This window comes from Momordica charantia, assembly GCF_013281855.1.
Source record: "Momordica charantia cultivar OHB3-1 chromosome 4 unlocalized genomic scaffold, Mcharantia_2.0 BLBB01000004.1, whole genome shotgun sequence".
Taxonomy (NCBI): domain Eukaryota; kingdom Viridiplantae; phylum Streptophyta; class Magnoliopsida; order Cucurbitales; family Cucurbitaceae; genus Momordica; species Momordica charantia.
The window spans coordinates 28,068,173-28,086,005 of record NW_028275162.1 but is presented as its reverse complement, the minus strand read 5'-3'; the positions used below and the strand labels follow the sequence as shown (position 1 = coordinate 28,086,005).

Below are 17,833 nucleotides of genomic sequence, written 5' to 3'. Positions count from 1 at the left end.
ATTTAACAGAAACTTTTCATTAAATGTTAGGAAAGGTAGGTTTTGGATAAGAACTCTTCTAAACCCTAGAAGGATTTGAAATTTAAAACCATACCCAAAAAACAAAAAACCTAGAAATTAAATCTCATTTTGCCAATTTATTTAGCCAATATGAACCTATAACTCAATTGGGTAAGACATGTATCATCGATCAAGAGGTTGTGTGTTCCAATCCTCACTCTCATGTGTTGTACTAAAAAAAATATCCATTTATTTATTATTGAGAGATTCCGCTTCTAACAAAAGTAAAATCGAATCGATTTAAAGTTTTTTGTTTTTAGTAATGTGACTTTGAATTTTTGTTCTACTTTTTTTTTTCTTTTTAATGTTAACTTAGGGTTTTGTATGATGCTTTAGTTTTTTTTTTTGAACGTTTAGATAAAAATTATTTGATTTCTTAAAGAAGATTAATTGAACTAAAATTAGACTCTAAATAATTTGATTAATAGCTTTGCATAACCTGTAAAAAGAAAAAAAAATTGATCGCTCTAAATCACTTGTTTTTCACCAAGTTCAATTACTTCATAGAATAGACACAATTTCTTTTTCTTCATAAATTCATCTTTCTGCAAGAGACTAACTTCAAAAACAAAAAAATAATAATTAAATTAAATTAAATGAAGAAGTTTGTTTTTTTCAGTACAAAGAAAATTAAGAAGGAAGGAAAATCAACCCAAATTGAAAAGATCGATATGAATAACTCTTTCTACCCGTATTGAGTACTCTTCGATCTAGATTTTTATCTCCTTTGCATGAACTGCTAAATTATTAGCGGCTTCATTCCCTCTTGCGTTTCGTAAGAGTGATATTCTTTTTCTTTCTCTATTTCTACATTTTCTAAATGAAGAAGTTAATTATATGAAAATTTTGAAAATGTTTAATAATTAATTTTAAGAGAAACCCAAATCAAGAATTCCTTAGAAGAGGAAGAGGGTAAAAAGTGAAGGGGGAAAAGGAAGCTAGAAAAAACAAATACATGAATTGTTTTGATGAGATCAATGTATAAGACAAGGGAAAAAAAGAAAGCAAATACAAGGTTGTACTAGATAAAAAACATAGGACCCACATAGTACGTATATTACCTTGGATTTGTCTATTTATGATCTTTGTTGTACTAGAAAAAATCCAACAAATTTGGCATCCAATTGTCACATGTTCAAAAATAGGAAGCAAATACACATCATATTTCATACCCAGCTTGAACAATGGCACATGATCATATTCAAGTCCAAATTTGGAACTTTCAAAACCGTGATTTTGACAGAAAACAAAAAGTATATCTTGATCGTGAATTATATATTATGAGTTAAAATTATTCTAATCTTATGGTTAAAACTTTTAAATCTAATAATGATTTCGATGAACATAGTCAATAAGTACTTATTTTGACATTGTCTTTTGGTACTACTAGCTCTAATGTTTTTTTTTCCCTTTATGATATTTATATAATTGAAGAATTCTTAAATTCTTGAAACTGATAGGGTTCTTTTTTTTTCTTTCCCAAAAATTTAAAGCACATCTGATTAGCTAAAACAGATAAATTAGGTATTGTATATGTGGTAATACTTAATCAAAATTTTCATTTTGTTCATTTTTTTCGTCAAATTTATGCCACACACAACGAACCTTAAATCAACCGTACCGACTTCCATAACTCGAAAGAGATATTAGGTTTAAATAATCAGTGTTCCATTCCAAACTCCTTTGCTTCATTTAATTACATCAAAAGAAAGAAAAAAAAGGGAGAGAGATAACAAAGACTTAAAAGATATCATAGAGATGATGTCCTTAAAATTGATTAAATGCAACATTGTCACAAAATATTTCAATCTCCCAAATGCTTCCATTTATAATATAGTTCATATAATGAACTAACTCCATGCAGTTTTTTTCCCTAGCAACCAAACAGCACAAAATCATCCATTTTCTGTGGCAGCAAATTCCCTTCACTGCTCCAAAGCTTGAGTTCAAAACACTCATGTTGGCTGCATGGCATATCATTATCAATACTTAGTTAAATCACACAGTTATTAAAAAGCAATAAACTATTTTGTAACATTTTTGAAGCGTTCTTTCATTTTGAGCGTTCTTTTGCATTAATCGATTCATGTCAGAAATCGACTGAAAAAAACTTTATATGTTTATATGGAGAGAGATCTAGGTTTGAAAATCACCCTTCATATGATATGAACAGAAAGTATATCACAATAATATTAGAGTAGCTTTTGTTTATGGCAGATTATAATCAAGTTTTAGACATAGATTGTGTTACTTTTGCTTGGTAGTAAGCTTCTGAATATGTTATTTTCTTCTTGTTTTATTTGTTTTTTCTTGCCCTTTTCCTGTTTCCAAACTGTAAACTGTTACCATAATATGTCCTAAAAGCTTGAGTTATTTAGGGTTTAGTAAAGTTTATGTGTTTCTTGTGTTTTTATTTTTCTTGTTTCTTAGCTTTTTAAGAACTAGAAATAAAATATTCTTTACTAGCTATTTCTTTTCTCTAAATTTTAAATATAGAAGTGATCACACAGTAGTTGTACTTGAAAAGGGTATTTTGGTATTGTTTAACCAATTTAATGAGAATGAATAATAATTAAAATCAAAAATCAAAAAGATTCATTTACCAACTAGAAATAAGAAAAATAATTTCCTAATTCTCTCTTATTTCTGACTTTAGAAGGCAGGAACAGTAGTAAAAAGAGAAGTAAAGATCCTGCATAGATTAAAACTTAAGTTTTTCTATACTTAATCTAATGCTAATTAAGTTCCAAAAGCCTTCAATATTCAACATGATCATTTGAATGATTTTTTTACACTAACTCATTTGATTTCAATCCTACAACTTTGGATCCGAGAAGAGAACAGCAAATTGGGACAAGATTGAAGCTGACCTCTATCCAACTTCTTCGCTCGGGCATTCGGTCGCTACGGTGTAAGTTTTCGTCATTTAATATATACTCTATACATTTGATAAGCAAAGTTTTTATATTTACCTTATCCTAAAGGATTTTATTTTGTAGGAGAGGTATTATTAAAATCACATAAAGGCAGCTCTTTCATCTATAAAATGTTTAGTTAGTAATTTTATGCAAATAACACACATAGAGATGTATGTTTTAGAGAATACTATAAAGTGTTTAGCCTGAAATCTTGATTACTTATGGTCTTATTAATTCAACATCAAATATAGTATCAAAGCAAAAATCTACTATGACCTCATAAACTGAAGGGTTTGCTTGATTTAATTAGAGTTTGTGAATAGTTCTACTTTTTATAATTTGACTTCGTTAGCATCTTCAATCTTAGAAATTGAATGATTTTGAAATAATTACTTGACTTCATGTTTGTTGAAGGTGTTTATTAAAGGTTCATGGAATATTTTTAAACAAACTTAATGTCTTAATTACATTTCTCCACTCAATGAATTATAATTTAATTCTCTTTGTATGAAGTTATGTTGGAACTCTGTTTCAATAATTTCCAAGAAAGGCACTTTTATATCTATATTTATAGAAGGTGTATGAAATGATTTAACTAATTCAAAAGGATTAAAATAATCAATTTAATATTTAATTATATATATAATGCACTTCTAGCAATTTATGTTTAATTTGTTGTTTTTCTCATCTGATCCCTTCTTGTTTTTTCCACTCCCAAAATTTCCTCTGTCTAACAATTACTCTTTTAGGTCAAAATTTAGAAATTTAGAAATTAAGAAATTCTGAAAGTGTTGTTAAAGAGTTAAAAAATCTATCAACTAACAAGTTTATCTTTTTATTTTATTAAGGAAAACTCATGATGTTCCTAAAGAAACTATTTTTACTAAGAGAGGAAAAAAAGAGAAACTAATATAAATGCAAAAGGCTGATATCTCACCACTCTGGTTACTGAGAAATTAATTAACTTATAACTCCTCTAATTAATTAATTAGCTCAACGGATTGAGACATCTATATTGACTAGAAGGTCGTGAGCTCGAATTCACCTCTATTTGTTGTACTAAAAAAACTACCTTAATTAACATTTTTCTTCTCTCTAAATATTCTTCCTCGTTTTCCTAAGATATATCCTCACTCCCCTCCTAGCTTGATGCCCAGTAATCAAACCCATATCCTAGGTTTTACGATCCCTTAATTAATTAACATGTTTTTTTTTTTTTTTACTTTCAAATTCCGCTATGATCTAAATCACTACTCATTTCAAAAGTTGTCATTCGTATATTTTTTTCTCATTACGAAACTAGAAATAAATCTTGAAAGAACTGGGACTGAGAAACTTTAGGAAGCTGATTAAATTGAAAAATTTACTAGATCTTACATATATAAAGTGGGATTTGAATCCGCAGACCATCACCATGGATATGTAAACTGTTAGTGCAGGTGTTGGTTGTTGCTGCAGGCATTATCCCAAGGCTTAGCACACACTTGAAATTCTGCAAAATTTCAGCTCTCAAAGGGGTGACCCAAAATTCTTCAAAATTGAATCTTTTTTTTTTTCTTTTTCAGAAATTTGGTTTAGAAAAAAAAAATACCTGGAAAAGAATCTATGTTGGCAATAGAACAAAACCCAGATTGTGCTCTGGCAAAGGAGTCAACATTGATGTCCCAATTTGGAGGCAAATTAGAAGGAAAATAGAAGTTGTTGCAATTGTTGTAATAAGCAGCAGCATCTCCTTTGGAGATCACCAAATTCTTCTGGTAATTAGAAGTAGTGATAGGAGATGGCTTCCACATGATCCCAATGATGTTGTTGTTTTCCTGCTCCGCTGTTGCGGGCGGCGGTGGAGGCGGAGGCGACGGTCGGAATTGGTGGCTCAAAATCTCAGGCAAGGGCTGGGATTTGTTCATGATTTTCTCCTTAGTCCTTTCCCTAGCCCTTGCCCTTGCCTTTGCCCTAGATTCCTTAGCCACAACATCGTGAAATCCAACCAAATTTTTCTTAGGGGAAGATTTTGATGAGCCCATGAATTTCTCTGCCTCATCATTGGAAATAACCTCACATTCTTCAAAATTATTGAACAAGTTGCTGTTTTTAGGGACAAGAGCAGCAGCCCCATTTTTCTTGGTGAGCTCTTTGATGGCTTTTCTTGACTTTGTGAGGAGCCAATCTAGGGTTTTGCTGGCCTTGTCATAACCCAACATGTCTTGAAGATCAAAGAACTTTCTAGAAATCTCTATGGACAATCTCACCCTCCTGTCCCTCAGGCCCTGAGCTGTGTAAATCTTGCTGTGCCGATCCTTCTTCACTGTGGATTTTTTGGTGGTGCTGCTGAAACACTGCTGCTGATGCCCATTTTGTGACATTACCACCACTTCTTGCTGCTCATTCTTCATCCTCCCACCTTCTTCAGGGGCTTGGAGGAACAATGGAGCGCCCCCGAGCGGGTCGTGGGGGAGGAAAACGTCGCCCGGGTTCGCCTCGGGATGATGGTGTGGCAGTGTCGGAGGAGGCGGAGGAGGAACAAGGTGGTGGTGGTAGGAGGAGGAGGAGGAGGAAGGGAAGTACTGTTGAAGAGGGAAAAGGTGGAGATTGTTGGTGGAAGAAAACATATTTTTGTGTGGTTTGTAATATGAATCAATAGTACTTTTGGGGGTAACTTTAGCTCTCTCTTTGTTTTCTTTTTCTTTTTTCTTTTCTTTTTTTTTTTCTCTCAAGAAGCTTGTGTAATTAAACCAACTGAGCACCTGCAAGAGCAGCTGCCTTTCCTTTCAAAGAGCTCCTCCACCCAATATAGTCCTCTCTTTACAAATTTGTTCACTTTATTCATTCATTCATTTATTATTATTTTTTCTTTTTGGGAAATAAAATGGTGGGCTATTAAAAGCTTGATGAAGAAATGGCATATTTTCATGTACTCAAAAACCCAACATCACCACTAGTGGACTTGAAAAGACCTAGCTTCTCTCTTCTCTCTATAAAATTAGGGTTTTTTTTGGGGGATGAAAAGCATGCACCAAAAACCAAGTGGAATATTTAGGGGGCAAAAGGGGTTTTCCAACTTTATTTAAATTTCTTTCTTTTGGGTTTTTACAGTTTCAAAATGGGAATTAAGGGGGGAAAAAGGGATGATGATGAAGATATGTAATTAGGGCAAATTCTAGGAGAGGAAATGAGGAGAGAGCAGAGAAGATGGAGAAATGTATATAATTGGAAAAGAAACACATGATTTGAGGGTTTTTGCCACTAAATGTGGGAGCAACGTACGAAAGCACAAAAGGGAGACTGATGTGAATCTTTTAAAATTTTGCAAAGAAAGAAAAAAACTCTCTTTAATTCAGAGATAGAGTGGGGGCCTCTCTCTCCCCCTTCTAGGGCTTAGATTTTCAGGGAATTTAACAAGAGATCAGGTAATTGCTAGCTGCCTCTTTAACTTGCCATATTTTCATATTTTATTACCTTTTTTCTTTGCAACAAAATGAGCGTGTGGCCGGTGGAGGATTGAACTTTCGACCACAAGGAAGCTAATTTGTGTGTTAACTAGCTTCATCGATCCGTCGAGCAACAACTTTGATTGACTGTATTTTCAGATGTTGTAATAAAGGCTTTTGATTTTAAGGGTACATCTCCATTTTCATGAAGTATTAATATCACATGATGTTGCTCAATAGGTCCATTCTCTGACAAAATAGTGGTGGTGCTGTTCTCTTGAATTTTTGGCTGGAAGAAAATAACCGACTTTTCTTGAACAATTTTCTTCCTTGTGCTTGCCTTTGGAAAGATATTAAAGTTTCGGCCTCTACCTGGTCCTCTATATGACTTTTTTTTTAATTATGATATTTCTACCATTTTGCTAATTAACTGGAGTGCTTTTATATAACCTCTTGATCTTTTGTTGGTATGTTTCTCACCTATTTCATAATTAAACGATTTCTTTCTAAAAAAGAAGGATATTCATGAAAAAATCGTGATGAAAAAATTAGATAGGATCAGTATAAGTCAAATTGGTAATTAAGACATGTCTAAGATTTGAATTCTAAAGAAATTAAGAGAAATTAGGTTAAATTATAAGCTTGGACACTCTAATTTCTAAGATAGTATCTATATTTATATGTATTTTAAAAAGTTTATAATAGGTTCTTAAATTTTCAATCTTGTTTCTAACGAACTCTTATGTTAATTAACTCTACTACTTTAATTAATACTCGAGATTGAATTATTTAAGAATTACATGGCGGGCTGATTTAGACAGATTCAAGTATTTTGTGGCATAACATGGTGTTAATTAGAATAACATTAGTTCGGTTTCTTTTTAATAATAAATATGGAGACTAAACTAGACACATCTTGAATGCTGGTAGATTATAAACTTTTTAAAGTATAAGAATTTAATAGACAAAATGCTAATAGTTTAAAGACCAAACTTATTATTTAACGGTAACTGATTTGAATTCATAATAATTTAACTTGAGTTTAGTTAAACTAGTTAAGACACCCAGCTATCTGATCCAATAAAACAACGTGACTTCAAATCTCCCCCTTCACCTATGTTATATTTTGATGGTGCATCACAAATACTGATTTATCTTTCTCGTATCAGTATGTTGACGAACTCTTGAGCCATTTGTGAAAATACACACATGTTGGATAATTTATCACCTTATGTTCAAATAAATAATAAAAAAAATCATATAAAACCATGTGCAAAGGAAGAATTTTGTCAATAATCAAATCCATAAAGAATTCGAATTACAAGTAAATTTAGTCTTAAGTTTTAAATTAATTTTCAATTTTGTTTAAAGTGGCCCGACCACTCACGAATATCAAAAAAAAAAAAATCAATTTTGTTTCTATAACAAAGTCTTTAACTTTGCAATAGAATTTCTAAGAATTTTTAATTTTGCATCTAATCAGTTCCAAACTTTACCTTTTGTGTCTAATAAGTCTTCGATGCTAAAGATTCCCAAGACCTCCCATTCTAATGTTAATATTCATGAGGTTCAATCTCAAAACCAATTGTCTTTGAGGAGTAGCGTATGTCTAGTATTCAACGTGAGATCCTTAACATGCCTTCTCAAGATCACGGCTCTTTTAACTAGCTTATCGATCTTGGCCGGATCCAATTTTTGAACTGGATGCTCGTTTGAGCATTTTAAGATCTAATACCATACTAATATTCATAGGGTCTATCTTAAAACCAATTGGACAATGGTGGGCTAGTCCTCTCATTTCTAATTGATTTTGATATAAAATCCATGAATATTAATACTTGATTTACTCAACATTTTATAAAAAAAATTAATAATTCTATCAGACAAAATAAAAAATTTAAAATCGAATTAGACACAAAACAAAATACAAAATTTTTTATCTAATGAATTCATTAATTTAAAAAAGAAAAGTCAAATACACAGAAACCTATTAGTATAAGTTCTTATTAAACATTTGGAGACTTCAAGAAACATAAAATTGAAAATTTGGAAATTGAAAATTAAAAATTTCGAAATCTATAGGATACATTTAAAGTTAGAATATAATAAATTTGAAAGTTGATGAACTAAATTTATGATTGAAGATAGATGTAGGGAAGATGTGCAGAAATCTATGGGAAAGGACGAGCAGAAAATCTTACAAGTATTACCATATTTACTCCAATATGTACATACACAACAAGGCCAGACAATGACATTAATTAATGAATGAGCTTAGGTTTTACAGAAAGGCAAGTAGCAGCAGCTCCATAAAAATTAAATTAAAAAAAAAAACGTACACTTTGGGAAAAGAGATGATGAAGAAGATCAGTCAGTTCACAGACCCAACATTTTCCGAACAAGACAACTTACAAACTGCTATTTTTTTACAAGACAAATGATACCTTCCATACATGCATCACTCAACAACCTCAAATTACAAGAAAATTTAAACTAATATTCACAAATATATAATATAGGATATATATATTGTTGATGTCGATTTTTTTAGTGCAGTCCAGGTAAGCGCCACGTAGGTGTCACGTATGCCTTCGTTTTCGAACTTCGATTGTCTGCGCACAGGAATCTAGTATTGGTGTGATGTTTTTGTCGAATGCACTTCAATGCTTAAAGTTAGGAGTTAAGTTAGAGCAAATGGGTGTGGAGGAAAAATAGTAAGAGGACAGTAATCTTGAGGGATAGAGTGTAATTGAGAATGTGTCGAATTCTCACAAGAAGTTGTGTAGGGAAAGACGACTTACATGGAGTAAGACTGCTCTTGAAATCAGTGAGGTTGTGTACCACGTTTGGGTCTGATGGGAACTATCAATATTCTTAGGGTTTCATCTCAAAACCAAAGTGGCCCATGTCTATTATAAACCTATGTTAGGTTTCCTCTCTTTTTAATGTGTATCCTTAACAGGGACCACCGACTACCTCTCTCCTCCTTTGTAATGCGAATGAGGGCATGGTGGCGCATTGGACAATCTTCTAAAGTGTATCGCAGTTTGGGTACAGTGTGTCAGTACCTTGTCCGCTTATTGTCCTCTGTACAGGACGTCTAAGTGCGCTCGATCCTATTGTCAGTATGCTCAATTTCTCACGGTCTTTTTTCTTGATCTAACCTATGTGGTTGGACAGGCTTAAAACGCGTGGCACCTCGATTTCACCGGGTAACATATATATAAATATTAAAAAGGAAAAAAAAAATAGATGAGGACTGAGGATTTCATATGTATATATATTCCTAGTGTCTAATTTCTAGCTCTTCTTTTTGTCATGTCACTTTCATCTTCCAACAAAAAATACTTTTTTTTTTATCAATAAATATAATCTCCTTCGTGTGTATTTAATTTATTCCTCGAGAAAGAACTTTGGGCCCAAAGCATTTGTTGAAGATAAGCAAAATCTCATCAAAGAATCTCTTTTGGATATATACATAATCAAGAGAGATGGAGATTAATAGAATAATAGCCCTAAATCCACAACTCTCTGAGATTTATTATTATTTTTTTATTGATTTTGATTTTCTAGCTGAGTAGGAGAAAGATTTGGAATTTTTTTTTCAAGTATAGAGAGAGATATATAGAGCTCTATGTAATCTATTTTTTGGGAGAAAAAAAAAGAGGCAAATTAGGGATGAAAAAACTTTAGGCTTATCCATATAAATAATAATAAAGATTTTTTTTTTTTTTTTGCTTTTTAAAAAATCGTGTATATAAGAAGAATGAATTAGTGTGGTCACTTCTGTTTCCACAAAGCTAGAGAGAGAGAGTATATAAACATGTGTGGATGTTTTTTGTTTTTGTAATTTTGAAATTAAAATGTTTGATTGTATTGTGTGGAGATGCTTCACCCACAAATCATATTCTCTCTTAAAAAGTACCAATATTGGAATTGGCATTAATTCATTTTGAGAATATTGGGGAGACTTAGCTAAATACTTGGTTTTTTTTCTCTCTCATCCAGGCCCCTCTCTCTTTTTTTTTTTCATTTTCTCAAACCGATGTTGCGTGGCTTAAATCTCTATAATCGAGACTTGTTGTTTGGGTAGAGCAATACTATGATCAATACACGGTTTGAATACAAGACTTCGTGATAGGTGATATTACAAAACCTCGTGTCATTGCACTGCACCATCTCGAGGGACCCGTCTTCTCTTCAACGAGAGAGAGAGAAGCAGCATATGGACTGAGAGGCCATTTAGTGAGAGAATGTGTGGGAAGTTTTCCTATTTTGACCATGGTGTAATATGCTGTCTTTTGAGCTTTGCAGAATTTGCAGATGCAACCAGCTACATCACAAGCCCTTCAAGTGTGTTTTTGTTTTACTTCTTTTTTGCGCAAAAAAAAAGTTTTTTTTTGTTCAAATTGCACGGACCATCTTTGAACTGTCCTGTTACGGTTGTATCTGCGAATTTTTAGTTGTAAATTTTAGACCGATCGTGAAAGTTATACCCTCGAACTTTTAACTGCAAAAGATTAGAACAAGGTTTGGGATATATTATTAAATCATGTAAAATAACCCAATTTTTAATGTAATATTTATGTATTTTTGTGTGTTAAGATATCAATGCCTTCCTTTGTGATTTATAGGTTTGAATCTCAAAGAAAGTTGAAACAATCCATTGTCAAATAATTAACACACTCGTATTGGTTTTGAAAATTTTAGGTTCTATTAAATAGATTTTTATTTTCGGTTTAAATTAAAAAAAATTATGTTGATCTACTAGATGTTAACTGCTTTTTAAAATGCTTTGAAATCTTAGCCACTATAAAAAATAATAATAATAAATAAATAGAAAGTTAATTTTTTTTTCAGTTTTTAGATTTGTTTATAATTTTAAATTCGGTTTCAAAGTAAATTACAAGATTAAGAACTGTAAAGCTTGATACATTTTTAAATAAGAAAACATTCATCAAAACTAAAAATCTTGATCTCAAGGTTTTTTTTTTCCCTCTTAGGAGATACATTTTAATATTTGATGAATACTTAAAGAATTTTGGCCTAATTTTTATCTCTCTCATAGGTTCTAATTTGACCTCAATTTAGTAATGGAGATATATTTTTACCGTTTTAAAGATTGGAAGTTTGAATTCTCTTACCTCATATATATATATATTATTACTATTATTATTTTGTTATTTGGGCATTGCTCATTCCTCTATATGCTCCAACTCATTTTCATGATACAACAAATCTGAGTTTTAATGTCGGACAAAAAAAAACACGGAGGAAATGATGTCGGACAAGAAAAACACAGTGATCACTAAGATTTGAAAAGTATTTTCAAAACAAGAAACTAAAATAAAGGAACAATTAATAAACAACTTTATTTTTAAATATAAAATTTTATTAAAGGGTGCAAATATTTGAGGTTGAAGTATTATTTCCAAAAATATACATATAATTGTCCCATTTTTATATTGTAGTCATCTCTTAGCTAGCTATATGTGTACTAATCAAAAATTTATTTGAAAGAAAAAAATATACGTTAATCTAAAACCATAGTTCTATGGATAAGACATCTGTTGTCATCTCTAAGATTTCGATTCCTATTTCACTCGTATAAAATTTGTCAAAAGATATTCTTTTTAAACATACTTTTTGGGAGATGCTCATTAAATTTCAATCAATTTTCATTTTTGCATCATCTTATTATTCTTATATTTTTATATTGACTTATGCACTTGGGAAATATGATTAGACATTTTTTTTTTAATTAATAACATTTGTGACAGGAATTAATCAATAGATGTACTTAGTTATTCCAAATTAAGTTGATGTTAACCTCACTAACTTCATTATTTAACTTACCCAAAATATTAGTAAATGATATACGGAAAAAAAAAGTTTTTTCCAGAAAACGAGTGAACTCTTCCTTCACTCTATGATTCAATAACTTTGATGTAAATTATTACAAATGAAATCTTTTTATGTACGAGATTGATTCACGAAATTTTAATCCAACTAATTTAGAAATTATTTGAAAAATAATTTGTAATTAGAAACGAATTAATAGATATCACATCGCTATAACATGTCAATTAAACACATATGATTATTCTACAGTGAAAGTCATATAATTCAAAAACAATCAAATTAATTGATCTAAGCATAGAAGAAAATCAAAATCAATGAAGAGATTAGAATAATCTGAAACTATTAGATAGATTGACCATGATCTGCAAAAAGTTGTGGTATGTGGTCCAAATATAGACAAAATATTCTTTATTTGGTGGAAACAAGAGATTCAAGAAGACTATAGTGGTAACCATAACCAAATTCTAGGGTTCCGCATAATCTCCTAAGATTAATGAGATTAATGGACTGGTTTCTATTTAGTATACTACACTAAATGGAAAGTCATTAACTCATAATCACTTTTACTCATTAAATAGTCCAAATATAATTGTTCTTTAATTTATTATCCAAATTAATTCTATTATCACCGCAATTTCTACCAACAATGTAGAAATAGGGTTAAAAAGTCTTTACGATAATTGATTCATCCATGTTTTTTTTTAATTTATTATAATATCAAAAGTTAAAATAAGACATATTACAAATAAAAAACATATATGCATATTACAAAATATTTTAAAATTGATGGACATAATAATTAATTGCTAGAGACCTAAGGCCACTTTTTAGCTGAAAGCTTTGCTGGATATGAAACAAATTAAAGACAAAATTATTGGCAATGCTGCAGGTTTTTTCTTTTTTTCTTTTGTGTGTGTATGTATTGTGGGGTTGCATTTGTTGGGTTTTTCCTTTAATTTTTTAAAAGATTTCCATTTGGTACCTTAATTCATTGGGAGTGAAAATATCTATGCTCTGCAAAAATGGTAGGACATTATATTAATTAATTAGTCCAAATTTTGTGATACTCTACAATCTTTTCTCCCTCTTTTTTCATTTTAAACTTTACACTTTCAACCCTATATCAATTATGGTGATATCATATGGTTCATTGAATCTTGGATCAAATATTGAAAATAATTATTTGGGGTAAAAAAAAATTCTATTAAATATAATATAAAATTTAATAACAAAAGTGAAAATGAGGATTTAACACTAGATCTGGAACTAAAAGAAGGACGTCGTTCTGTATAAAAATAGGAACGTAACGACAAGTAATATCGAGTACCGGTGGCAAGTGGCAAGCAATGTCAAACGACGGTCGAGGAGGAGGAGAAAGAAATGGGTTGGGTGGAGAAAAAGTTGGAGAAAAAAATATAAAATTTTGAACAAATAGACTTGTTGCTCTTATTATGCATGTTTGATCATGATGCTAACTTTTGTTTTATGTTTTGAGATTGTTTATTTCTATGTTCCTCTTGAAATATTAGTTAATTTTGGGAACGAAAAACAAGTTATACAAAATTACTCTTTGTTGAAACAATCTAACATATCTCAAATTAAACTTATATTATAAAAACTAAACTTATATTATAAAAACTAAAAACAAAATAGTTAGGAAGAGATTTAAATTTGCGAACTTATTTAGCTCAATTAATTAAAACATGTATCTTCGATTAAATATCCAAGACTAATTAAAATCCTACTCAAAAAATAAAAAAGATTTAAATCTCAATAATGATTGTTTTATATCTATATATATACAATAAATCACAAATTACTCCACGTGACAAATATGACCCGATCGATTAAATTCGCCTATCGGTCGATTGACCAGGGAAATATACCCCAAACTCGACTAATCGATCCAAACATGCATATATTTGTGTCGTTTCCCTTCTCCTACTCCTCACCCTCCGAACTTTTTACCTCAGTTCCTCTCCCTCACCTCACGGCCTCATGTGTTGCCCTCGCCCCACAGCCGCAGCCCGCTCTCGCGTCGCCTCAACCATAGCCCCGCCCGCATTGCTTCAGCCGCGGCCCATCACCTTTGCCAATCTTTGTAGATACACACCAGCACTAGTGCAACCCAACCACCCCTCCTCCGCCTGAGCCGCTACCTAGCCCCCTCCCTCCACTCTATTTCGCATCCCCCTCTCGTCGACCACACTGCAACTCATAAAAGAATTAAAAATAACACACACACGCAATAAATTGTATTAAAAAAAAAGTCGGTTTGGTAAAAATCAACCAATCAAACCAACTATTTGGTCGGTCGGCGAGATTTCCTTTAAAATGTCGGTCGGCGAGATTTCCTTTAAAATGTTGGTCGATCTCTATTGGCGTCAGTTTTGACTTGATAACCAATCCAATCGATCGATGTACAGGTTGACGAGAAATTAGACCTTCGACTTTAGAAAATGTAAAGTTTCAACGGTCGAGCAATAACGGTGAGGTTGGTGAGGTACATCTTAATTTTTACTATATATATATATACATACTTATATATAGTTAGTCATTTGAGTTGAGGTGTTATTTTTGTCGGGGTTTGATTGGGAATTTTAAGGAAGAGGGAAAAAGGCACATTCCTTGTCTAATGGAATTGTAGCCACCCACAGACATGGGGTGGATGGGTACCCAATATCTGCTAATTCCTACTAACAAATCCTTTTTCTTTTTTATCTTTTGCAGAATTTCCCATATTTATTTTTTATTATTACATCTAAAAAGCTGGTCTCCCCCTTTCATCAAATGTTTCATTTCAATTTCATCCTCTTTTTAATTCACTGCATCTGGCTGAGACCAACTTTCATATGCATCCACCTCATCATTTTTTCTTTTCTCACTCTTTTTTTTTTCTTTTGGGGAAAAAGTTTTGATGATAGTGATGTTCTAAGTTTGGAATTCATGGGTAAATGGGATTATTTGTCTCCTTTAATTTCCACTAGCTATCACAATCACAATGGTTTTGGAGAAGCTTTTCAAAAAAGAAAAGGAAAAAAAAAATGTTCATTTGAAGTTGTTTGTGTAGATGAGATCAAATTACTGTCATTATTATAATTTTTTGAGAAATGAAAATAACGACAATATTCCTTAATTCAAACAGATCAAAGGACAATTACTACATTTCATTCTACAAATTAAAGTCGGACTAGGATGACAACTTTAAATTTCTCTTGAGATACTCTTTCATTACTAGTAATTATCCGGAAATACCGACATATAAATTTTATAAATCAAAGCCATTTGACATTAGCAACAAAGATATATACAAGAATATTTCTGCCTCTATTTGTATTAGTATCATATATAACTATACCACACTTTTATATTAGTCATTAAGTATGATAAAGGACAACGGTATCCCTCAAGTATCTTTGCAATGATATGATATTGTGCACTTTAGACATAACTCTACCATAAACTTGAGTATTATGATCAATATTAATTGAAATTTTGAGTGAACTCCTCTAACTAAGAAGCATAAAAAAGTGGCAACATTAACAAGTTAACATTTACTCTTATCTTAGAGGTCGAATTACCATCGACAACAAAATTAAAGCTCAAAACTAAAAAAATAAAATTAAGAAAAAAAGACTAATGTTAAATACCAATAAGTTACAACGATAAATTATAGTAAATATGGACGAAAACTAAAAAAATAAAAATCATTTTCTTTTTTTTTTTTAATTTAACTTGAGTTGTAGCTGGCAGGTAGGTGGTGATGTACAAGCTGTGGTTGCATTGATGTATGGTTTGTGATTTGAAGTTCTAACAATTAGGTCTTTCATTGATTCAACAAATTAGGAAAATTTTCAGTTTTAAATGTGGCTTAGAACTTAAATTAAAAAAGTGGTTACATAATACATTACATATTTTAAACATAATAAAAAAAAATAGAAGAGGGAAATGTCGAAAAGGCCCATGTAAATTTGGGTTGGCCTTGAGAATTTGAGGGCATAGGGGTAGGGAGAGTGATGGAAGTGAAAAGTAGGCCTGTTTCTCTCTCAGGCTAAGCCCCAAACATCCAGCATTGAACTCTGATGGGCCTATTGGACTCCATTAATCATTCATCTTTTCCCAAAAACAATAATAAATTTTTTTTTCGATTTTTTGTTCATTTAATTGGTTGATTGTTTTGATCATTTTATATTTCCATATTAATAAATAAAAATCAGGAATACGGGAGAATACTTACAGGAGTATAACCAAATACCAATGTGATATTTGTCGAACACTCTCCAATACTTAATTAAGAAAAATTCTAGTACTATAGAAATACCATACTCTCTTTGTTCACATTATAATTTTACGTTTATAAGTAAGTTTTGAACGTTAGCAAAACCCACATCACTTCTAATACAATACTACTCGTAGTACCAAAAATTTTCTTACTTAATCCAGCTATAGACAAGTTGGGGGAATAATTCATTCACCAACCCTCAACAATGTTTTAAAGTTTCATATTTATAAAATGGAAGCGATCACATGCACATGAAAGGATTTAATAAGCTTCTTTTCTAAACACGTGGGTGGCACCACAATTATTTTTTAGTACAATATGTGAAGTGCCATAACCACTCGAGCTAAGCTCGATTTGGTGTGGGTAGCACCACACTTAATAAAACGAGTTATGAACATTGTTAATAAAGTTGTGCATTTGATTAGTGATTTCGAAATAGAAGTTTGAAAATAAAATATTTAATAAAAATTAGAGTTAGAATTACACGTTTTCAATATTTTTGAACATATTTTTAGTAATAAATTTGAAAATTGAATCTCAATTTAAAAAAATTGTTCAAACTTTTAGGGATATATTTATAAACTAGGGGCAGTGGTAAACAATTCAATATAAAATAATATTAATTAATTTATTAACCTATTTATTACAAATTTTGTAGAATTATTATTTTAAACAATTATATAGTTTTTAATATATTATATTTTACATTTTTTAACTTTTAATATATTAAAAATTAGTCGAAGTACGTATAAACTGACCCGAAAACTTAAAGATTTATATATTTATCAAAGTTTCAAATTCAAAACTTGAAAAACATTGAAAACATAAAAAAGTTGATTTTAAAATTTTCGATCCTAAAATCTGAAAACAGTTTAAAAACAGATCACCAAACATATATTCACAATCTAAAAGTTCAAATATAGTTCGAATTGTATAGGATGTCCTAAATATATTTTTTTTAATTACATAGAACTGTTGTCACGTTGATTTGATGGTGAATTCGTACATTAATAACCAATTTACGGCACTATCATTAGCATTTGAAAATTTTGAAATCCAAAATCCCCACATTTTTTCCCCCAAAGGGAAACACAAACAACATATGAAAAACGATCCATTAATTTTTAATATTGTGTCACCGACATGCTGATCTGGTCCACACACTCACACCAAAGATTCCGCAGCAATGGAGCAACTTCCAATCACGAACCGCCACGTGGAAACACGGCTGCTTTGACTTTGACGCTTGTCCGCCCCCACGTCTCCACCATTCCCACGCGCGC

The 17,833-nt window shown here is 31.2% G+C and overlaps 1 protein-coding gene across 1 annotated transcript; it reads right to left on the bottom strand.

Moving 5' to 3' along the window:
- Positions 1–1,721: 1,721 nt before the first annotated feature.
- LOC111006176 (uncharacterized) lies at positions 1,722–5,709 on the bottom strand. Its single transcript, XM_022277945.2, has 3 exons — positions 4,570–5,709; positions 4,356–4,470; positions 1,722–2,024 (listed from the first exon to the last, which is right to left on the bottom strand). The coding sequence occupies exons 1-2, from the start codon at positions 5,585–5,587 to the stop codon at positions 4,409–4,411; spliced, it is 1,080 nt and encodes a 359-aa protein (XP_022133637.1). The 5' UTR covers positions 5,588–5,709; the 3' UTR covers positions 1,722–2,024; positions 4,356–4,408.
- Between the last annotated feature and the right edge of the window lie 12,124 nt (positions 5,710–17,833).